Source organism: Grus americana, chromosome 5, assembly GCF_028858705.1.
Source record: "Grus americana isolate bGruAme1 chromosome 5, bGruAme1.mat, whole genome shotgun sequence".
In the NCBI taxonomy this organism is placed as follows: domain Eukaryota; kingdom Metazoa; phylum Chordata; class Aves; order Gruiformes; family Gruidae; genus Grus; species Grus americana.
This window is the reverse complement of record NC_072856.1, coordinates 32993069-33011587: the sequence shown is the minus strand read 5'-3', so window position 1 is coordinate 33011587 and position 18519 is coordinate 32993069. Positions and strand designations below refer to the sequence as shown.

At 50.7% G+C, this 18519-nt stretch overlaps 1 protein-coding gene across 1 annotated transcript; it reads right to left on the bottom strand.

Annotated features, from left to right (window-relative positions):
* Positions 1-806: 806 nt before the first annotated feature.
* Positions 807-17016, bottom strand: CCDC177 (coiled-coil domain containing 177). Its single transcript, XM_054826006.1, has 2 exons — positions 16653-17016; positions 807-15913 (listed from the first exon to the last, which is right to left on the bottom strand). The coding sequence occupies exon 2, from the start codon at positions 15903-15905 to the stop codon at positions 13983-13985; it is 1923 nt and encodes a 640-aa protein (XP_054681981.1). The 5' UTR covers positions 15906-15913; positions 16653-17016; the 3' UTR covers positions 807-13982.
* Between the last annotated feature and the right edge of the window lie 1503 nt (positions 17017-18519).

The window sequence follows — 18519 nt, the reverse complement described above, 5'->3', positions numbered from 1 at the left end:
AATTATGCACATTTTCCAAGGGCTGTCTGTATCTAAACATATATGGACCATTTTTGGGGGGAAGATGTATTGTTATCCAAGCTAGTTGTAGCCGTTGGAGGCTGGGGGGTGGTGAATCCACTGGAAGAGATGATCGTGTTCTTGTTGGCCATGCTGTCAGCTGGAGCATGGTGGAGATGTAGAGAAGTTATGAGTAAAGTCTGCTTGTAGGGAAGGGGTGAAGCTCAATGAAATGAGAAAATTAGGCCATGCAGAGATGCCAGGCTGGAGCTTTCCATCCCCCAGCTGACCTGGTGAACCTGTGTAGCCATTGCCCTTCTTGGGGAACAGCTTGTAACTTGGCCAGAACAAGTTCTGGGGTACGTACCCAGCCACAGCCTGCAGCAGCATCCCTGTGGAGAGAAGCAAACAAAGGACAGGTAGAGCAGTGCTTGATTTCCACATGGTTAAAAGGGTCCCTTGCACATCTGTGCTCTAGAGCTCAGGTGTGGTTTTGTGAAGGGGTTGTCTAGCTTTCTGCTATGGCCAAAGTGACTTTGAGGCATGGGTTGTGGTGGCTGCAGATCCTGGGGCTGCAGGGACAGCGGCCATGGGAGGGAGGCTGAGAAGACAGGAGTCCTGGCAGGCTGCAAGGCAGACAGCACTCAAATGCAAGTTCCCCATCTCTGCTTTTGAGAGTCACTTAATGGAGAGAGGGGTCTTTTTTCCTAACTAAGAACAATATATAAATGTACATAATGTCAGATTTCCCCAAAGGTGCAGAGAAATGCAGGTGGGAAAGGGAGCCAAGGAGCAGCAGGCGAGTAGAAAATTTGAAGCTTTATTAGCATTCCATTTTCCACATGGAGCACCATGGGGTTTTGTCATCTTCTCCTGAGACAAGAGATTGGAAAAAAGACCTTTATTTGCAGGTAGCTCATCCAGGCCCCTTGCAGGGCAGACAGGTTACTTATTCCACCTGCCAGTCCTGCCTGTAGTTTGTTTAAATATCTCTGTGTCTTTGCTGCGCTGTTGGAGGTGGGTGTGCGGAAAGGGCACCGACGTTTGTGCCCTGCCCCAGGAGGAAGAACAGCACACACGTAACCTCAGTGAGCCCCTTTGCGAGGGACATGTGCTTTTTGGATGCAACGCATTCAACTCAAAAAGCTTCACCTTACCAACCTGCTTGTCTAGCTTGCTTCCCTAAGAAAAGTGTTGGTAGTTGCTCTGTCTCTCCCACCTCCCCACAGTTGTGACCTCTGCCCACCAAGCTTAATAGAGATACAGAGATCCCAAAGATGATCCGACCCTTCAAGTTTCAGAGCTGAAAGTAATAAAAAAATTTTTATTTTGATTTATAGCTGAAGAACAGTGGAATTTGCCAAGCAGGCTCTAGGCTAAGCTTGTACCTTGAAGTGGGACTTCTCATGTCCCATGCCAGTGCTGCAGGAAGCATCTCTTGGTGGGAAGATGGAGGAGAGAAGCACCTCTGGCTGCAGGGTGGCCCTTGCTGTTCACAGGTAAGGCACACGGACTTGGCAGGGTGTGGGTATTTCACAGACAATTGGTAATAACCATGATCTTCAGGGAGCAGCTGGATGGCAAAAGGTGAGATGTACTGAGGGAGGTGGGAAAATGCCCTTTGATTGCTTACCTGCTTTTGAAAGGTGCAACAGGGAAGATTTAGCACTTGTGTAATTTCAACTAAGAGTCTCAGGGGCCTGAGCTGTTGGCTAAAGTGGAGAGACGGGGGTTTCTCCTCTGCAGTTACTGTCATATACATGACCTTGAAGGAGTCACTTGGGGAGCTGGAAGCTATTTGTATCACCCAGGTTTGGGTAGAGAGCATCATCTTCTCAGCCTTTTTCTGTAATCTAAGCTTACGCCTTCCCCATCTATGAAATGGGGCCAATCTCGGGCAGCCAGCAGGCAGGGGGCCGTGGCTCATCCTGCCTGGATGTGCGCAGAAGGTCCCGAGGTGTTCCCGGCAAAGCTGTGGGAGCTGGTGCCCTGTGTTAGTCCCTAGTAATAACCTGGTTTTGTAGCGCTCTGCATCAGTTCTCCTCCCTCTTTTCTGGTGGCAGCAGATCTGAATTCTTTATATTTAAATCTTTAATGAAGAGTTTTATCACTGATGCCTTCAGTTGCCCCCTCGCAGCCCAGTGGGGCTGCCCCTGTGCGCGCCGAGCTGTGGGGCGGTCAGGCCCTGCAGCTCTGCCCCGACAGGCTAGCTTACATGGGAACAGGGCTTCCCACCTTCCGCTGACACTAGCGCATAGGACCTGTGCCCTCTGAAATCATATTTCTAGATATATGTGTCTCCCTCGAGGTCACTTCTTTTCTGGCCCAGACTTAGTGCTCGGTTAGTTCTTCACAGTCTATTAAAAGCTTTTCCTGCATAATGTTCTCTCTTTAGTACAAGGTGCCAAATATAACCAACCAGCAAAACCTTTTGCTCTCAGAGGGACAGGTTTGGCATAGGGGGTGCTTATGGGGGGGGGGGGCATGTGTGTACAAAGCTGAATACCATTTTTCCTGTGTTTATCTTCCCCTGCCACCAAGAGGCATCTCAGGGCAGGTGAGAAGTCACACTGCACTTTCACAGTGGAGTTACTCTCCCAGAAACAGCAATAAAGCCGTGGCCTGTGGGCTTGCAATGACAAGTTCAGCTCCTCATTTCATTCCAAACCCTGGCTGTGTTATCTGTCAGGAAGATAATTCCTTGACCTTGCGGTCAGGGGATGAGCGCTTTGCTTAGTGATTAAGCCACTGCAGTAGATAACATGCCACGTTTAATCCCTTTGGTAGCTAGTCCCAGGGAAGGGGGGCAGGAGGGGCTGCAAAAATACAGCGGCTTGTGATCGGTCTGGAGACCTCAGAAATGGTGGTAACAGCACAGAAACTGTGGCTGTATATGCCCATCCTCCTAAGTTAATTTGGTGGCAGACTGGAAAACAACCAGTGTATCTAGGGCACTATTTTGTCAAGTGATAGAGCCATATGGTGCAAAAACCCCTCCGTCTGAGGGCTTAGGCATGTCAGAAATCAGGGAGTCTCTGTGTGTATTGATCCTGCCTGCTAGCTGGCATATGTAAAAAGAAGGTTTCTAATTATTTTTCCTCCACTCTGTCAATGGGGGGACTCCTGAATAACCAAATAATTCTGCTGACTCGAGCTGGGGAAGGATGAGATACAGCCTTTTCAGCTGCTTTAAAGTTGTGCCTGGGATGTGGCTGTGAAGCATGTGGCTGGCATGCTGGAAAGCCCTACAAGCCTGCCTTCATGTCCAAGCAAGTGCAGCAAATGCATCAGAGCGTGGATGCATGACCAGGTTTCGGGGTTGTACAAGTCATTGAGGGTTGAAGGCCAGTCTCCCTTTCACAGCCTGCAAGTGAAATCAGAGGGAGAGGTTTGACTGACGAGGTCTGACCTAGCAGGTTTCATCCTCCCAGCCAGCTGTCTGTCCCCCCTTTCTGCTGAGAGTCTGCTTCTCGTTCCTGCCAGAGAAGAAGATGGGGACATGAGCGCACATCCAGCCTGCCAGTGGTGAGACACTATCTTTCTTGAGGGAGACACATTTTTTTCAGCTAGCCTCTCTTCCCATGCTGTCACTGCATACTTGAGGACTATGATTCCCCTTTAATCTGTCTTTTCCCTTTGAGAAGGTCCCTGCCCTCCCTGGAAACAGCCACAGCCTCAGGTTTCCTTTGGCTGTGGTGTCACCTCTGTTCAGACACAGGAATGTGTTAGTTGTCACCATGTGCTTGCCTTTGGGCAATTGACCTTACTGGGCATGAACCCAGCCCTGCAGTCTGGTGACTGAATCGAAATGGTTGCTTACAAATAAAGCCAATAAAGCCGTTCATGGATCTGGCCTTTGTGCGAAACTGCCAGCCAGCTTTCCACTTTCCTAACAAGAAGTGGGCTATGGGCATGTTGTGGGTCTCCACCAACCCCTGGCAGTTTGACAATAAATTTGATCTCTAAGGGAAAAAAAAAGAGCAAAACAAAAAAAAAAAGCAGAATTAAGCTTCAACAGAACCGTGCTTCCTCGTCCTGTGCTCTTGAGCTAGACACCTCTCCTGCAGCTCATGCTCCTGATCCTAGCACTGACACACGGTAAAATTCTTTTAGTGTCAGCTCACATTCCGACACTAAGAGAAGTGCTCCTTATCACCCTCTGCTTCGCAGAACCCCCCTGGGCACCCTTGGCTGCTGCCCCAGAGCACAAAGGGTGGCAGGTTAGCTCAGGCTCCCTCCTGCTCTAATGTCACGGGGTGCTGCCTGCCCAGCCCCCCCAGAGCAGCACCCACGCAAGCCTGGGGTGGAGGAAGCCACTGGGTTGGGGTGTTCCAGAAGACATTTCTCTGCTACTGTAAGGTAGGCGCCTTCAACGGGAAGGATACTTTTAAAAAGTCAAAATTCATCATGACTCTCATGTAGGGTCCCAGTCCTATTTTCCTTATATTCACTCGTTTAAGTCCTCCGTGTACCTATCCCAGCCAGCTCCATGGAACGTGTTTCTCTTTTGCCTCCTTACTCTCACCACTGAGAGCCATCATTGTTGGAGATGTCTAGAACAGCTTTTCTACATTTCTCCACTCACTCAGCTTTCCAGTGACTCCCAGCTCTTGTTGGAAAACACCTCTTTTCTTACCTGTGGTCCTTACTACCTTCCACCATCCTTCATTCCCTGAGGGTATCTGAAATGTTGTGTGAAAGGAGCTGTTTGCCATGCACATTTCTGTTGCATGAGACCTATAAACTGCGTCTCCTATGATTTGAAGGTTATTATAATCTCCCATTTTGCCATTTCTTTCTTCTCTCTCACACGCAGCAATTCTTTCCTTTCCTCTGGGGAGACCTTTTGTCCCTTTGCATTTGTGCCTCCGACTTCCCCTACAGAAAAGACTTATGCTAACGTTTTACTCTATACATCTGACAGGTTAACTGCCTGGCCAGCCTTGCCTGCTTGCAGGGTGCCTCCCTGTACCTGAAGACACTGCAGTGTGGTGTCAGGGAGAGGATTCAGACAGTATTGCTAGGTCAGCAGGTACCGTAAAGCATGCGAGTTTATAGAGTGCTGGCATTAGGATGGACGGAAAGGCCCCCTGCGGATTCCAGGGGACTCTGCAGAAATCTCCCTGGTAGATGTAGATTTTCTGTGCATTCGGGGACTTGCAGGCTGTGACTGAATCACGTGGCATCTGCATTATAGTACAGTGTCTTTGCAGGGAGGGATCTGCAGGTTCCCAGAGACTGCAGGAGCTGCAAGAAATCTATAGAGTGGCACAGTGTAGTCTGATCCGAGAGAGACACTTAGAGAGGACAGTAGCTCTGGATGTGAACATCACTGCCTTCAGGAATCTCTGCTTCCACAATTTTTTGATGGAACCGTAAATAAAATGCATTGAAATACCTGACTGTACAAAGAGGTGTGTGCAGGTTCTTTGAGATGTTGTAGGAATCACAGAAAACTTCTGTTACAAGACAGTGCCTTCTGCCTGGAAGATATTAGGACCTGCAGCACCCAGAAGACGTGAGTTGGAGCGACAGCTACCATGTAAAGTGATATGGAGTGTATCCACAGCAAACCTAAGATGTCAGGTGCTCTAACTAGTGTTGCATAAAGCCCTGCAGTATCCCTTGGCCTGCCTGCCATTTTCTGAGAACAGGCAGGTCAGCTCTGGTTTACTGAAACAATCCTCCCTGGCTTTACTTCTTCCTGCACAGCAGCAGGTGAAACTGCTAGCAGAGAAAGCAATGTCATGACTCGGAGCTGTTAAGATATATCTAAAATTCCTATCATGACAGGTCATGCAGGTCTATATAAGCTAGTTAAGAATTTACAGGTAGGGCTCAGGATGGGTTGAAAAGCCCATACAGAGAAGCTGGAGAATACTGGACCAGTTAGCCCATCCTAGGCACTGCACTGTTAAACTGCTAGTGGTGACTGAGCCAGTCTGTTTAACACTGACTTGGTTATATCCACACCTCACTGGCAGTCACTGCAGTGGTGGTAGGGTGGATGTATCTTAGGCTGCCAACATCACCCCAAAAATCAAGCAGTAGCACCCCTTTGCTACTAGTTCCTCTGTAGGTTTTCAATCTACACCCCCCAAAGGCCCAAAGCTTTGATTCAGACAGTTCCTGTAGTTGCTCATGCACAGACATGCCTCAGTTTAAGGAAGAGCTGGGCAAATTAGTTGGCTTGAAGCCTCTACAGACAAGCGGAGACTTGGCTGCACCGTGTGGCTGGCTCCCCAGGTACCGAGCTGTGGGTGTAGGCAATGGGAGCAGGAGCCTCAGGGCCAAACTGGCTAGGAAATAAAGACAACTTGAATCTGGTGGGAGCACAAAATGGAACAGAGGCTCTTAGGCAGTGTCTGGGTGAGGGCTGCAGAAATCCCCTGATGAGAGCAAAGTGTCACTCCTCCGTTGGGCGTCATGTCAGATGTGGGCTGAGCCCACCCAGGATGTAGGGTGGTCCCTCTACAGTGAAAATACTGTCTTTCTGTTCATGGATCTCACCTTGTGTTTCCTTGATCTCACTTTTTCCTTCAAGTCTGAGGAAATAGCTGTGACTGGGAGGCAAATGTGAAGCCTGGCTTGTTCAGTGTGGGCAGGAGACAGGTGCACAGGTAGCAAAGCTTGGGAACAGAATGGGCCCTCTCCTAGGGTCTAACAAAGTGCACGCAACTTGGCACTTAACAAAACTCTCCACTGCTGGCGTAATGCTCAGGGCTTTTTTCAGGAGGGAAGGCAAAATGTCTTTCTGCTTTACCTACACAACTGTGTTTTGAGCTCCCTTCCTCATTTATTTTGCCATCTCTTGTAAATCTTTAAATAATTGTTAAAAATAGCACAGCTTACTTTGGAGGTGATTAAAAATGAGAAGAAATTATCCCATCACTCTCTTACAAACCAAAACATTCCCAATAGCATCTGACAGACACAGAGCCAAATCTCTTACTCCCCACTGTTTAGCTTACTGTCTGACAAGGTGCCTCTGTGCCAGCTGCTGTTCCCCTCGGCTGCGCTGTGCTGTTTAAGCAGACACTGCTTTGCAAACACGCAGGAACACAGTGTGCACCACGGGGTATTGACAAACTCGTCACCGTGCCTAAAAATACCAACCGGTATGTGACCCTGCCATCCCATTGCCCGGGTACAGTGCAGGCAGGGGGAAATTTCCACCAGGCTCTTAGAAGCATAACCTATCCCAAGGCATTGTGGTTTACATAAATAATAAAAAGGTTAATGTAGCTAGGCTGTATTAATTCCTGGAGTAACTCTGCTGGCTCTAGGGAGGTAACTAATGGGATGAACTGGGCCCTGTAACTTTAATGTACTGAAAGAAAGTGTTGTTGTATGCTGTCATACATATAGATATAAGTGATTCTAGCCAGCCAGGATGGTACAAGGGTTCTCAGTCCATGCCTGCTCTTTCATTTAACATTTCCATCTGTAGCTCCTGCCCATTTCTGCTAATTCACCTTCCTCCTGCCCTGCCTCTGTCCTGGGCTCCCAGTGCAGCCTTATCTGTGCCACTCACCTTCAGGCCCTCCATTTGAAAGCCTAAAGAGAAATTTTACGGACCCTTCCAGTGCTTCAAGATTTGGGGGCAATGCCCAGAAGTGGAGGCAGGCACCTTAAAATCTTCATCCTCCTTAAAGCACCAGCTGCAGAGCAGGAGCCAGAGGAGCTGCCACAGCAGGGGCACGGGGACATCCTTCCCTTGCAACCAGGAGCAGTTAATTAGAGGGCTGCTCAGGGAACAGGGAGGACGTGAGTGAGAGCTCCAGCTAGATCACGGAGTGCCAGCATGGCCTGGGGCAAGTCACATCAGTTCTTTCTGCTTCAATTTTTCCTGTACATAGGCTGGGGGCGATAACTAGTTTACCTCACAGCCCGGTCCTGAGATTGGATGCGGGGAGCTATGTAAAGCAAAATAGCACTGGCAGTTTGGTTTTGTAATTCTGGGTATTTCTTACCACCAGAGTGGTTTTGTAACGCAGGGGGATTTCTTGCTAAATGGCAGGGATGTAGGAGATGAGTGCAAACTTGCCAGAGAATTATTTGGGTCCTTTTAGACTAGAATCTTACTATAATAAGTTCGTGTTTCTGAATTTTTTATGCCCTAGCCATGAGAGGCCTACGGGATGTGGGGCATATCCCATTATGAGGGTTCCAAACGCTGGCCTTCCCAAGTGCTGGCTGGTCTGCATAAACAGAGAATGCATTTCCAGGTATCTTGTACAGAAGAGTTTTACATTTTTTCCTCTTCCCAGTGTTTTCCCTTCAAAACATCATCTAGTAATATCTTAACAGAAAGAAAGGCAGAGCCACATCATGCCTAGAAGCAGCAGCATTATGATTTTCCCACCGTGTCTCAGTACTGGCTCTTTACAGGAGGTGCTACTTTCTTGCCAAGGGCTTGTGGCTGCGCTCCCACAAGGAGTTGTCATGGGGCTCCATCGGCTCATGTTAGAACATGCCTGTACTGTGCTGCAAAGTAAATGTCACAGGGTTCACTTCCAGAGGGACTGGGCTAAGCCACAGTCTTTCTCTTCTTTGCCTATGACAGCCTTCTTTTACAACTATGACAGCTAAGTCGAATTCTAACAAACTTAATTCCCTAGGACCTTGACTCAGCAAAGCATTAAATGAGCTTAAACTTGCACTCTTTGAAGGGAGCTTGTGTGATCTGAGAGCAGGCAGATCCCTCCCAGAGCACCTCCGCTCTCCTGGATGTGGTGGCTGCTCTACCACACAACAGCACAGTCTCAGTCAGGTCTGCAAAGCAGAACTCTGTGCGAAGAGAGCCACAGTCATCACCTGTAGCGTGCTGCATCTAAATTTTCTGTCTCGTCCTTATACCTCTCTGCATCTGCTTTAAAAACAAACAAAAAAAGATTAAAAAAAAAAAAAGACTTGCAAAATAGCATTCTAACTATTACATTGTTGTCTTCACCACCAGAGGAAGAACACCCACAGCTGAAAGCAAATCTCTCGTTTTGCTGTAACAACTGGTGGTGATGAGAAGCCGTCCTCAGGTAGGATGTGATCAGCCTGGCTCACTCTGAGGTCAGTAAGGAAGCAGAAGGTGTCACTTCCCTGAGGCAGTCACTTCCCTGATGACAACTGGCAGAGGTGGCTCTGGGGCTGCTCTTAGCAGAACTTCTGGAAAACTAGTGGCTGATGGACTCTGTGTTGCAAATTCTGTTTCCCCCATCTCCCTGTCCGGGCTTGGCTTAGTAAAGACATGCACACCGAAGTAAGTCCCTTCTGAGACCTGTGTGCATTGCATATTCAGCATTTGTTTAGTGAACAGAATTCCCCTGGCATCAGGAGAAATTTTAGCACAGAATGAGCCTGGAGCGCCATAACCGTCATAAGAGAAACACAGTAGGTAACCAAGGCGAGAAATCCAATCCTCACATCTCCCTTATCCACACAGTGAAAGAATTTATGATAAACTGGGTTAAAAAATAGCTTGTAAAATATTAACTAGTGGTGGTACAGCTCCTCCTCCTAATAGCTTTTGAATGTGTCTGCCAAATTCAACCTTGACAGAGGGATTGTTTTAGTGATGAATTTCGTGTGAAGAGGCAGCATGCAGAAGAGATTGTTGGCACTCTCACTAGCACTGAAGGGCTCCAGTTTTAGCCCAGATGCTGTTAAAAACTAGACAATCCACATAAACAAGACAGTCTGTGAACACTCAAAATGTATGAAACATTTATCCAGACTCAGGCAAAGGAAACCACTCTTTAGTCAGTGGTTCTCCCCGACATGTGAGTTCTCCGATGTCTAATACAAGATGAACTCATCCTGCAGCCTTGGTTTCACTGGAGTGAGAATCCCAGGGCACCCACCACCCAAGGAAACCAGGCTGCGTGGTTGTGGGGCCTCTGAAATTACTTGTCCTGTTCTGCCATAGCCAATGGTGTGACACTCTTCTTTTCCAATACTGTGTGCTGGACCATGTTGTCTCACTATGCAAAATGTTAGTATATAATGATGGGAGTTTTACCTGAGAATACATCCCAGGACTTGGTCCTGTAATTATTTTTAGAACATTTAAATGATATTGGAGTCTTTCTCCCTAATGTTTCAATATCTCAACTCCAGAAATCCTGTAAATGTGCAGAGTGGTTTCAAGCACGTCAACTTCTAGCTGTAGTCCTCGTCAATGGGCAGTAGTAAGCAGGAGAGTGGTTTTTAAGTGCAGTTAGAGGTGTGTCCACATGTCAGTGTTTGGCTTTAGATTTGAATGTTTAGTGGCACTGGATCCAGATTTTGGGTTGTCCCATTACATCTATGGGATCCAATGTGAAACCTGAGCTACACTCCAAGTGTTTAGGAATTGAAACCTGGGAATTTGATGCTAGCTGGATCTAAGATGTGTTACCCGTCACAAAAGTTTCCTGGTAATTGTCCTTTTGTTGCTGTTGCTTTTGAAATACAGGTATTTCAAGGTCTAGTGGTCATTCTGTGGCATGCAAGCAAATGGCCTAGAAGCAAGGTCTTCATTGCAACCTTATGATTATAATATAGCAATAGCCTAAAATGTGTTTTCTAATCCCAGGAAAGGACCAACCTAAGTTATCTTTCTGCAGGACCTAACCAAATGTCATGAGCTACTCCACTGCTTTAAATAAGCCATGATCTACTTCTGCGCTGAGGTAACATGTTGCTTGCTTTGATTTTTAGTTCTCCCTGGCCTGCAGCTCAAAATCAAAACCACCAAATAAGCTTCATCTAAAAGGGCCATACTTTTTACATGTATTCCAGGGTTTAAATTCTGTTCCCACAGAAATCCAGCAGTAAAACTCCTTCGCAAATAAACAGAAGCGCAGACCCAAGAAATACCTCTCATGCCTCCACCCAACTTGCTGACTTAATTTTCCATGCCACAATTTTAAACTTATAACTCCATTGACTTTCACAGACTTTGGACTAGAACCACTACAGAAATAAAAAGCATCCATACACAGCTTAGTATCTTTTGAAAAAAAATATTTTTTTCTTAGATTGCACACTCAAAACTTAAACTGCACACTGCACGGTATAGGAACAGTAGTTTGCCAATCCCATTACCACCATGTAGATGTGTTTTGATTAGTTCAGCTGTAGCCCAGAGGTGTCAAACTCAACAGCAGGAGATGGACCCCCAGGTGTAATTACAGTCAGTGGCTAAGACATGTCTCCTGGGCTGTAAAACGTTCTCAGTCTACACTGGAAATTCCCCATCAGAGGGAGGTTTGGACAAAGCCTTCAGGTATATTGCAGTAGACCTTTAGGGAAAAACTGCTGTTCCAGTTAGAGACTGCGTCTGCTCATTTGCCCGCCACATTTTGCCTTCTTTCCACTGTTTTGCCCATTTGCCCTCTGCTAAATGGATCAAGCAGTGAACTTCAACCTCAGCGTGATGCCGCGGGGACCAAGAGCCCTCACATCCGTGCTGGCAGGCTTTCTCTGCAGCCCCAAAGGCTACAAACGAGATGAAATGTTGGCTATGCTGGAGTCACTGCAGGTGTTATCCCAACTCTACTGCTGCCAGGGAGCAAGAGAAGTTTTGTGCAGGCTGGATTTGGGCCACTGAGCACCTCTTTTCTAGGTCTTTGCAGCTACAAGGGCACACATGGACCACTGCGGTACAAACAACATGTGAAGACGACTGGTTTTTATCAAGAACCTTGTCTGGTGTTACAGCAGGATTGGTTTCACTGTTCAAACTGATTGCTGTTTTGAGGATGAAGGTGAGGGGACAAACTCCTAGCTGGAAACAGTAATGCAGCTGTCAATATTTTTAGATTTTGATGTTAATTAGTGCTTTCCACCAATGGAAATGTTTTACTTTAATAACCACTCAAATAAATAAATAAATAAATAAATAAATAAATAGTACTTTGTGCTTTGTTAGCATCATTTGTCCAAAAGTCTCTGAAGCCTTTTGCCAAGCCAAGTGTTACTATTTCTGAGCAATCCCAAGAGCCTGACTCTGCTTCCATTTATATCAATAGGAGCAAGCCCAGCCCCTGAGGACTCGCGTGGCATTACACAGTGAGCCGATGACTGATGGAGCAAACATCGCTCAGGTGCCCTAATTCCTACTTTCACGCTGCCTGCCCTCAATGACACCAATTGTACCGTGGTTCAAAGAGCACGTCCCATGAAACTCAAATAAAATCCCTACTTGCTTCATTTTCAATGCTGTTGTATAAGTCTCCAGTCTTGCAGGGCACCAAGGTGTGCTTGGTCTACTGTTGTTGGTGCTGTCCATTTAACACCTTCCTTAAAGCCTTGTGAGGTTTTTGACCTGCTGTCACCTCCTGGGAAATTCCGGTTAGCAATCTATGCATGCAGCACTACATGTCTGTCCCGTATGTCAACATTCTTCTGGTTTTCTGTTCTACTGTGTTGTTATGTCAGAGACATCCACAAGGAACCAAGATCCTGGCTGTTCTTGCTGCTTCTCCCCCATGCTCCAGGTCTGATGCCATCACCACAGCAACCCATCACGGCATCATGGATGACGGAACAGAGAGCTGGCACTGCCCAGAGCCAGAAAAAAACAGCAGAAAGTGCCTGGTTTGGATGTGTGCTTGTAACTGCAACCCAGCAGAGAGTAAACGTGGAAACCTGGAGCAGATCGCTATCTTACTGAATGCTGTGTGCGGAGCGTAGGTAGGCTTTTCACTTTTCAAGTGCATTAAGGGCAGAAGGACTCAGTTCCCTCTAAATGGTATTGAGTTACAACAAAGCCATGATTCTCATCTCAGAGAATCTGTAATGTACCTTATTTTGTGCATCTACTCTTTATTGTGCCCTTTATAATACAACTGTTAGCACCAGTGGACAGATAAATGCTGCCCTGCTCAGTAGATTATGATAAGAACTGGGTGAACATCTCATTTTATGCAGCTCATAGAACCACTAGGTTGGAATGGACCTCTAGAAGACACCTGGTCCAACCTCCTGCTCAAGGCAGGCCAAGTTGGATAAGGTTGCTGAGGGTCTCCTCGAGTTTTGAGACTTCCTGATGGTGGCAATTTCTCTATGCAATCTGTTTGCAGATTTCCATTTACAAATGATCCATGTTTGCCATGAAGGCCAGCTTCCACAGGTTCATTCATTGTTATATCTTAAGGAACAAGTGGGTTGTGTGGGTGCCTGTCATTTTGTGTATTGCCCACAAACTTCTCTCCTTCTCCCCCTCCTCCAAAACAAAAGAAGAAATTGTACAGAGGTTTGTAAGAGAAACTTTGAGAGGAAAAGGAGAGGTGAGGATACCTGGCAGGGGCAACAGCTGCAAGCAGCAGAAGTGAAATTGTTTGTGAGCACTTCTAACAGCTTCTGTCCAGCTCTGATCATAACATCTACTTACATGGTGTTACAAAGTCTTGATCTGTGCTTCCTCTTGCTAAGTACCAGCAGCAGGTGAGGGGCACCCAGGGGGTCTACGGCATTCTGTACCCCAGCCCTCCTCACCTTCGGCATGGGAGTGCAGTGGCTTTGAAAATGCAGTCCCATAACTTAAACCAAACTGCCTGTCATTCAAGCCAGAATCAGCTGGGGTGGTTTTGGTTCTTAGCCAGTATGCTCTGGTAGTCAGTAGTCTCTGTTGTCTGCATTTCCAGCTGCAAAGAGTGCAGCTGTGGTCAGCTCCAGTGTAGACTCACAGGCTTCAAGCAGACGACTTCTGCAGCCCTCTCTGAGAAAATGCGTGTGCTTGTGGGGTGGAGGACACCAAAGCTCACTTCCCCTCTGTAAAGATGGCTGAGGTCAGTCCTTAAAACACGCACAGAACAAAATCATATTTTACAAAGTATGTGAAATAGCTGCCACATTTTTGTGCGGTACCGTGCTCCCCCAAAATAAGAAATTAGGGTGGTGGTTGGTTTTTTTTAAATGTTCAATATTAATGCGGAGGAGCTTTCTGATGCATTAGGATGGACAACCGGTGATGTATTCCCACTTGTCCGTGACAAGATCTTTCATTTCTTGTTCAGGTGGGCATGCAGTTCTGCTTCAAAGGCCATCTTGTCAAAGGTGCGCATGTTAGTCTCCTCCCGTACCTTTTCCCGGACATGGAAGGATGCTCGAGCAACAGACCTGGCATTTTCTAAGACAGTCTTCTTCTCTTTGAAGATCTGCTCACTCCTCTCCAGCTTCCTTTCTATAGAGAGGAGGATCTCCCTGCGCCGTAAGTCCTCGTACTGTTCCACCTTTTGCTTGTTCATCTTCTGCACTTTCTCCTTCTCCAGACGGCTCAAGACCACCTTGCGGGCTTTTTCTTGGACAACCTCTTCGGCCACCTGGGCAGCATGCTGGAGCTTTCTCTCTGTCTCTCTAGCCAGGGCCTCCAAGTGCTCCTTCTGCTCTCTTTCCTTCTTCTCTGCTGCCAGTTTGGCTCTCTGGATCTGCATGTCCTCCCGCCTGGCCTTCTCCCTCAGCTCCTGGTTCCTCTTCTCCACTAGCTGCTCATAGTTCTCTTGAGCCTTGGTCAAACTCATCTCCAGGGAGGCCTTCAGCATTTCCTTCTCTTCTGCCTCTTGCTTGGCCAGTTCCTTGAGCAAGGCCTCGTGCTTCAGTTTCTCTGCTTGGTTGAGCAGTTTCTTCTCCTTCTGCAGCTGCACCTCCTTCTTCAGCCTCTTCTGTGTGGCCGTGGAGAGCTTCTCTTGCAGGAGCTGCTCCTCTCGCTCACGGTGCTCCTTCTTGCCCTCCTCCTTCGCCTTCAGGTTGTGTTCTTGATGGAGCTTCTTCTGCTTGTCCTCCTTGATGGCCCTCTCCAGCCTCTCCCTCCGCAGCCGCTCCTGCTTCTCGGCTTGCTCCCGCCACCTCTCCTCACACACCAGTCGCTGCCTCTGCTTCAGCAGGGCGGCCTCCTCCTGCTCCTGGCTCAGCCTCCCCCGCCGCTTCTCCACCTGGCTCTCCCACATCCGCTGGCCCTGCAGGAGGGCCCTCTGCTTGTCTTTCTCCTCCTGCTCCTTCCGCTGCTCCGCCAGGCGCCGCTGGCTGTCCCACTGCAGGTGGGCTGCCTGCCGCTGCTCCCGCAGGAGGCTGGCCTCCTGGTGCTTGGCGATCATCAGTGCTGCGATCTTCTTGTCCCTCTCGGGCACCTCTGAGAGGCCCTTCCTCTTCTTCACCTCCCTGACGATCCTCTCCACTCTCTGGGCGGTCTGCGGCGAGTGGCTCAGGTCACCCAGGCTGAAGCTGCGCCCCAGCAGGGAGCCACTGGCGGCGGCGGTGGCTCCCCCCCGGCCCCGGCCACCCCCCTTGCCCCCACGCTCCCGCAGGCTCTCCCCGCTGTAGGAGGACGAGGCCCCCGACTCCGAGGACGTCTTGCCCCAGCTGCCCTCACGGCGCTTCTGCAGCGAGTCCAGGGAGTGGCTCTTGGCCTTTGCGCCCCCCGATGCCCTGGCCTTCCCCCCGCCATGGGGCTGGGGCCCACCGGCGGTGGCAGTGGTGGCGGCCCGGGTAGCGACGCGGGCAGCGGGCGAGGGCGGCAGGCTGCCGAGGGGCGCGAGGATGCGCCTCTTCTCCTCCCGGATAATCCTCTCCCGCTCCTCCCGGCACTGCTGCAGCTTGCGGCGGCGCTCCCGTTCATAGGCCTCGTAGAGGCCGGCGGCCACCCGCATGGAGCGCCCGGGGGCCTCCCGCAGCAGCTCCCCCAGCGCCCGCGGCAGCAGCTCCACCGGCCGCACGGCGCAGCGGGCGCAGGCCTCCAGCGACCGCGGGCTGGTCAGCACGTACCGGCTGCCCTCCGCCGCCGCGCAGTCGAAGTTGTACAGGTCCAGGTGCAGCAGCGGCGACTGTTCCCCGGGACGGGCCGGCTCTCCCCCCGCTGCTCCCGCCGCTGCCCCCCCGGGCGCTGCCGGGCAGGGCTGCGGGGGAGGCTCAGCCGGCGGCTCCACCATGGCTCGGCCTGCAAGGGAGAGAGCGGCGGCGGGTGAGCGGGGCGGCGGGCGAGCGGGGCGCACGGACCCCTTTTGTCTCCCGGGGAAGGCGCAAGGGCAGGGCGGGCAGGAGGAGCTGGAGAAGGGGCCGCGGCGTCTGCACCGGGGCGTGCCCGGGCTGGGGGAGTGCGGCCGGAGTGTGTGTGCAGAGGGAGGAGGACAGGTTGCGTGGGGTGTTTTTTGGGGGGGAGGTAGTGTTTAATGTGGGGGTGCCGGGGGTGGGGTGTTTTTGGGGCGGGGGGATATGTTTGGGCGGTCAGAAGGGGTGTTGGGAGCGTGTGCTCAGGCACGGGGGGTGATGGGGGAAGTCTTTAGGGTGGTGCATAGGGGTGTGCGTGGGGGCGTCTGGGGTGATGGGGGTGTTTGGGTGACGGAGGGGCGCGTTCAGAGCCTCTGCAGTATGTTTGGGCTGTGGGCGCAGGCGTGTTTGGCCATGACTGTGGGGTGCTAGGGGTGCACGGTGTCTGTCTGGGCCAGGGGTGGGGGATTTTGGGGGGGGGGTGTCGGTCTATGAACGAGGATGCCTGCGGTGCACCGTGCTTGGCAGAGCGGCGGACGGGGGTGTCCGCGCTGTGAATGAGGATGGGGGGTGCACGGGGGTGTCAGGCGGGGCTGGGTGCGGGACCGAGACCGGGACCTCCCCCCCGGCCCACTGCCCACGGCGCAGGACGGAGCCCCCCGCCCGTCCCGGCCCCCCGCGGCACTCACCGGGCGGGCGCGGCGGGCAGCCCCGCGCTTTGTCTCGGTGCCGGCAGCCTCGGGGATCAGGCGGGCGGCGGCGGCTCCTCCATGGCACCCCGGGCCCCGCGCGGCGCCCCCACCTCCGGGGCGGCGGCGGGCACGGCGGCCGCCCGCAGGCTGCGGCGCCCCGCGCTGCCCGCTGCAGGCCCCGCGCGGGGGGCGGGCGGAGGCGGGCGCGAACCCGCCCCGCAGCCCCGCGGCGGGGCCGGGCCGGGCCGGGCGCTGCTGCCGGGCGGGGGTCCCGCCCCTCGTCCCCCGCCCCCCCCCATCGCGAGGGGCCGGGCCGGGCGCTGCTGCGGCGGGAGCGGCGTCGGGGCTGACTCGGGCGGTGGACAAATCCTTTCCTGCAGGCATCCCCCGTCCCTGTGCGCGCATCCCTCCATCCCGGTGTCCCTCCGTGCACCTGCCTGTCCGTGCACGCATCCTTCCCTGCAGACCTTCCCCATATGAGCGGCACTTCCAGGGTCGTGCCCCTTATTTTGCACTGTGTCTGCACACAAACAAGCCCATTTGTATTTACAGTTAATGTAAACAAGGATAAGAGGGGTGTAAGAAGGCGGAGAGCATGCTAACCCAGTTTTACAGATGGCAAACTGAGCCACAGAGAGATAAAGATGCGTGCTTTGGGCCACCTGGGGAACTGGTGCCAGAGATGGAAAGGAAAGGCACAGCGCTCAAATTTCAGTTCAAAGCAGTTTCCAGCCATGAAACTCTATTCCCTTCAGTGCTAATGCAAGCTTTTGCTTGCTGCGGGGATATGTCAGGACTGACAAGGGGTCAGAAACTAGAGTGCTGGTACAGGCAATACAGTACATCTTTTCAGGTACCCATGTTGAACATGCTGATTGCAGTTACTTTGATAGATCCCCCAATTCTACGGGGATCCTGGGCTCAACAGCCACAGTGGGGTTGAGGAATGCCCTGCTCCAGAAATACTGCTCAGCAAAAAGGGGATCGTTGCCGGCTGTGGAGCTGCAGAACATCTGTGCCACATAGTGGAGCAACTCTGATTTTATCAGGCAGAGGACAGTAGTAGCAAATGCACCATTAGCTATTGTGTTACGACTTCAGTGCTTTTGAGCAATGTCTCGTTTAGTCTCTACAGGTGCAGCTTAATGTACTTTGCTTTAATAAGGATGGGACATGGCAATCACTAAAGGACTTCCACGATGGCCCAGGACAAGGATACAGAGCAACAGAAAGACCCAAGAAAGGCCTAGGGAGTCCTCGGGAGAAAGCTGAAGAGTTGCAGGTTGGTTGTGGTTTCAAATTGTACAGGCAGCAAAGCGACTTTGAGTTGTGCTCATCCCTGTGCTGATGAATGCACACAGTAATGATGCATCCACAGCTAACGGGCAAACTCCACCAATAAACCATATTGACTAATCTGATCTCATTCATTCATCATCATTATAGTCTGCAGGGGACTGTTATAAAGCTTGGTAATTAGTTACGTGAAAAATCCTCAGGCCAGGGAACAGCTCTTTGCTGTCTGAAGGGCCCAGCTCACAGGCTGATGGGGCTGACCATTAATACTAGCTGCAGCACCGTAGCTGTCAAGCCATGGATGTGTTCCGTCCTCCTGGAGAATATTAAGCCGTTAAGTATATATGTCAGGTAAGGTGTGGGCTTCTTGGGGCTTTTGGCAGGTTGCTGTTTCAGCCTCCAGTGGGGCTGTATTTGGGTCTTGATCTTTCAGGTTTCCTTGTGGATCTTCAGAAGTCTCATAAGTGGTCTCCCAAATGCAATTGGAAGGGGATTTATTGGGAGATTTTAGAAGCAGCGGGATATGACTTTTGGAGACGTTAACACACACTATCCAAACATGGAGTCA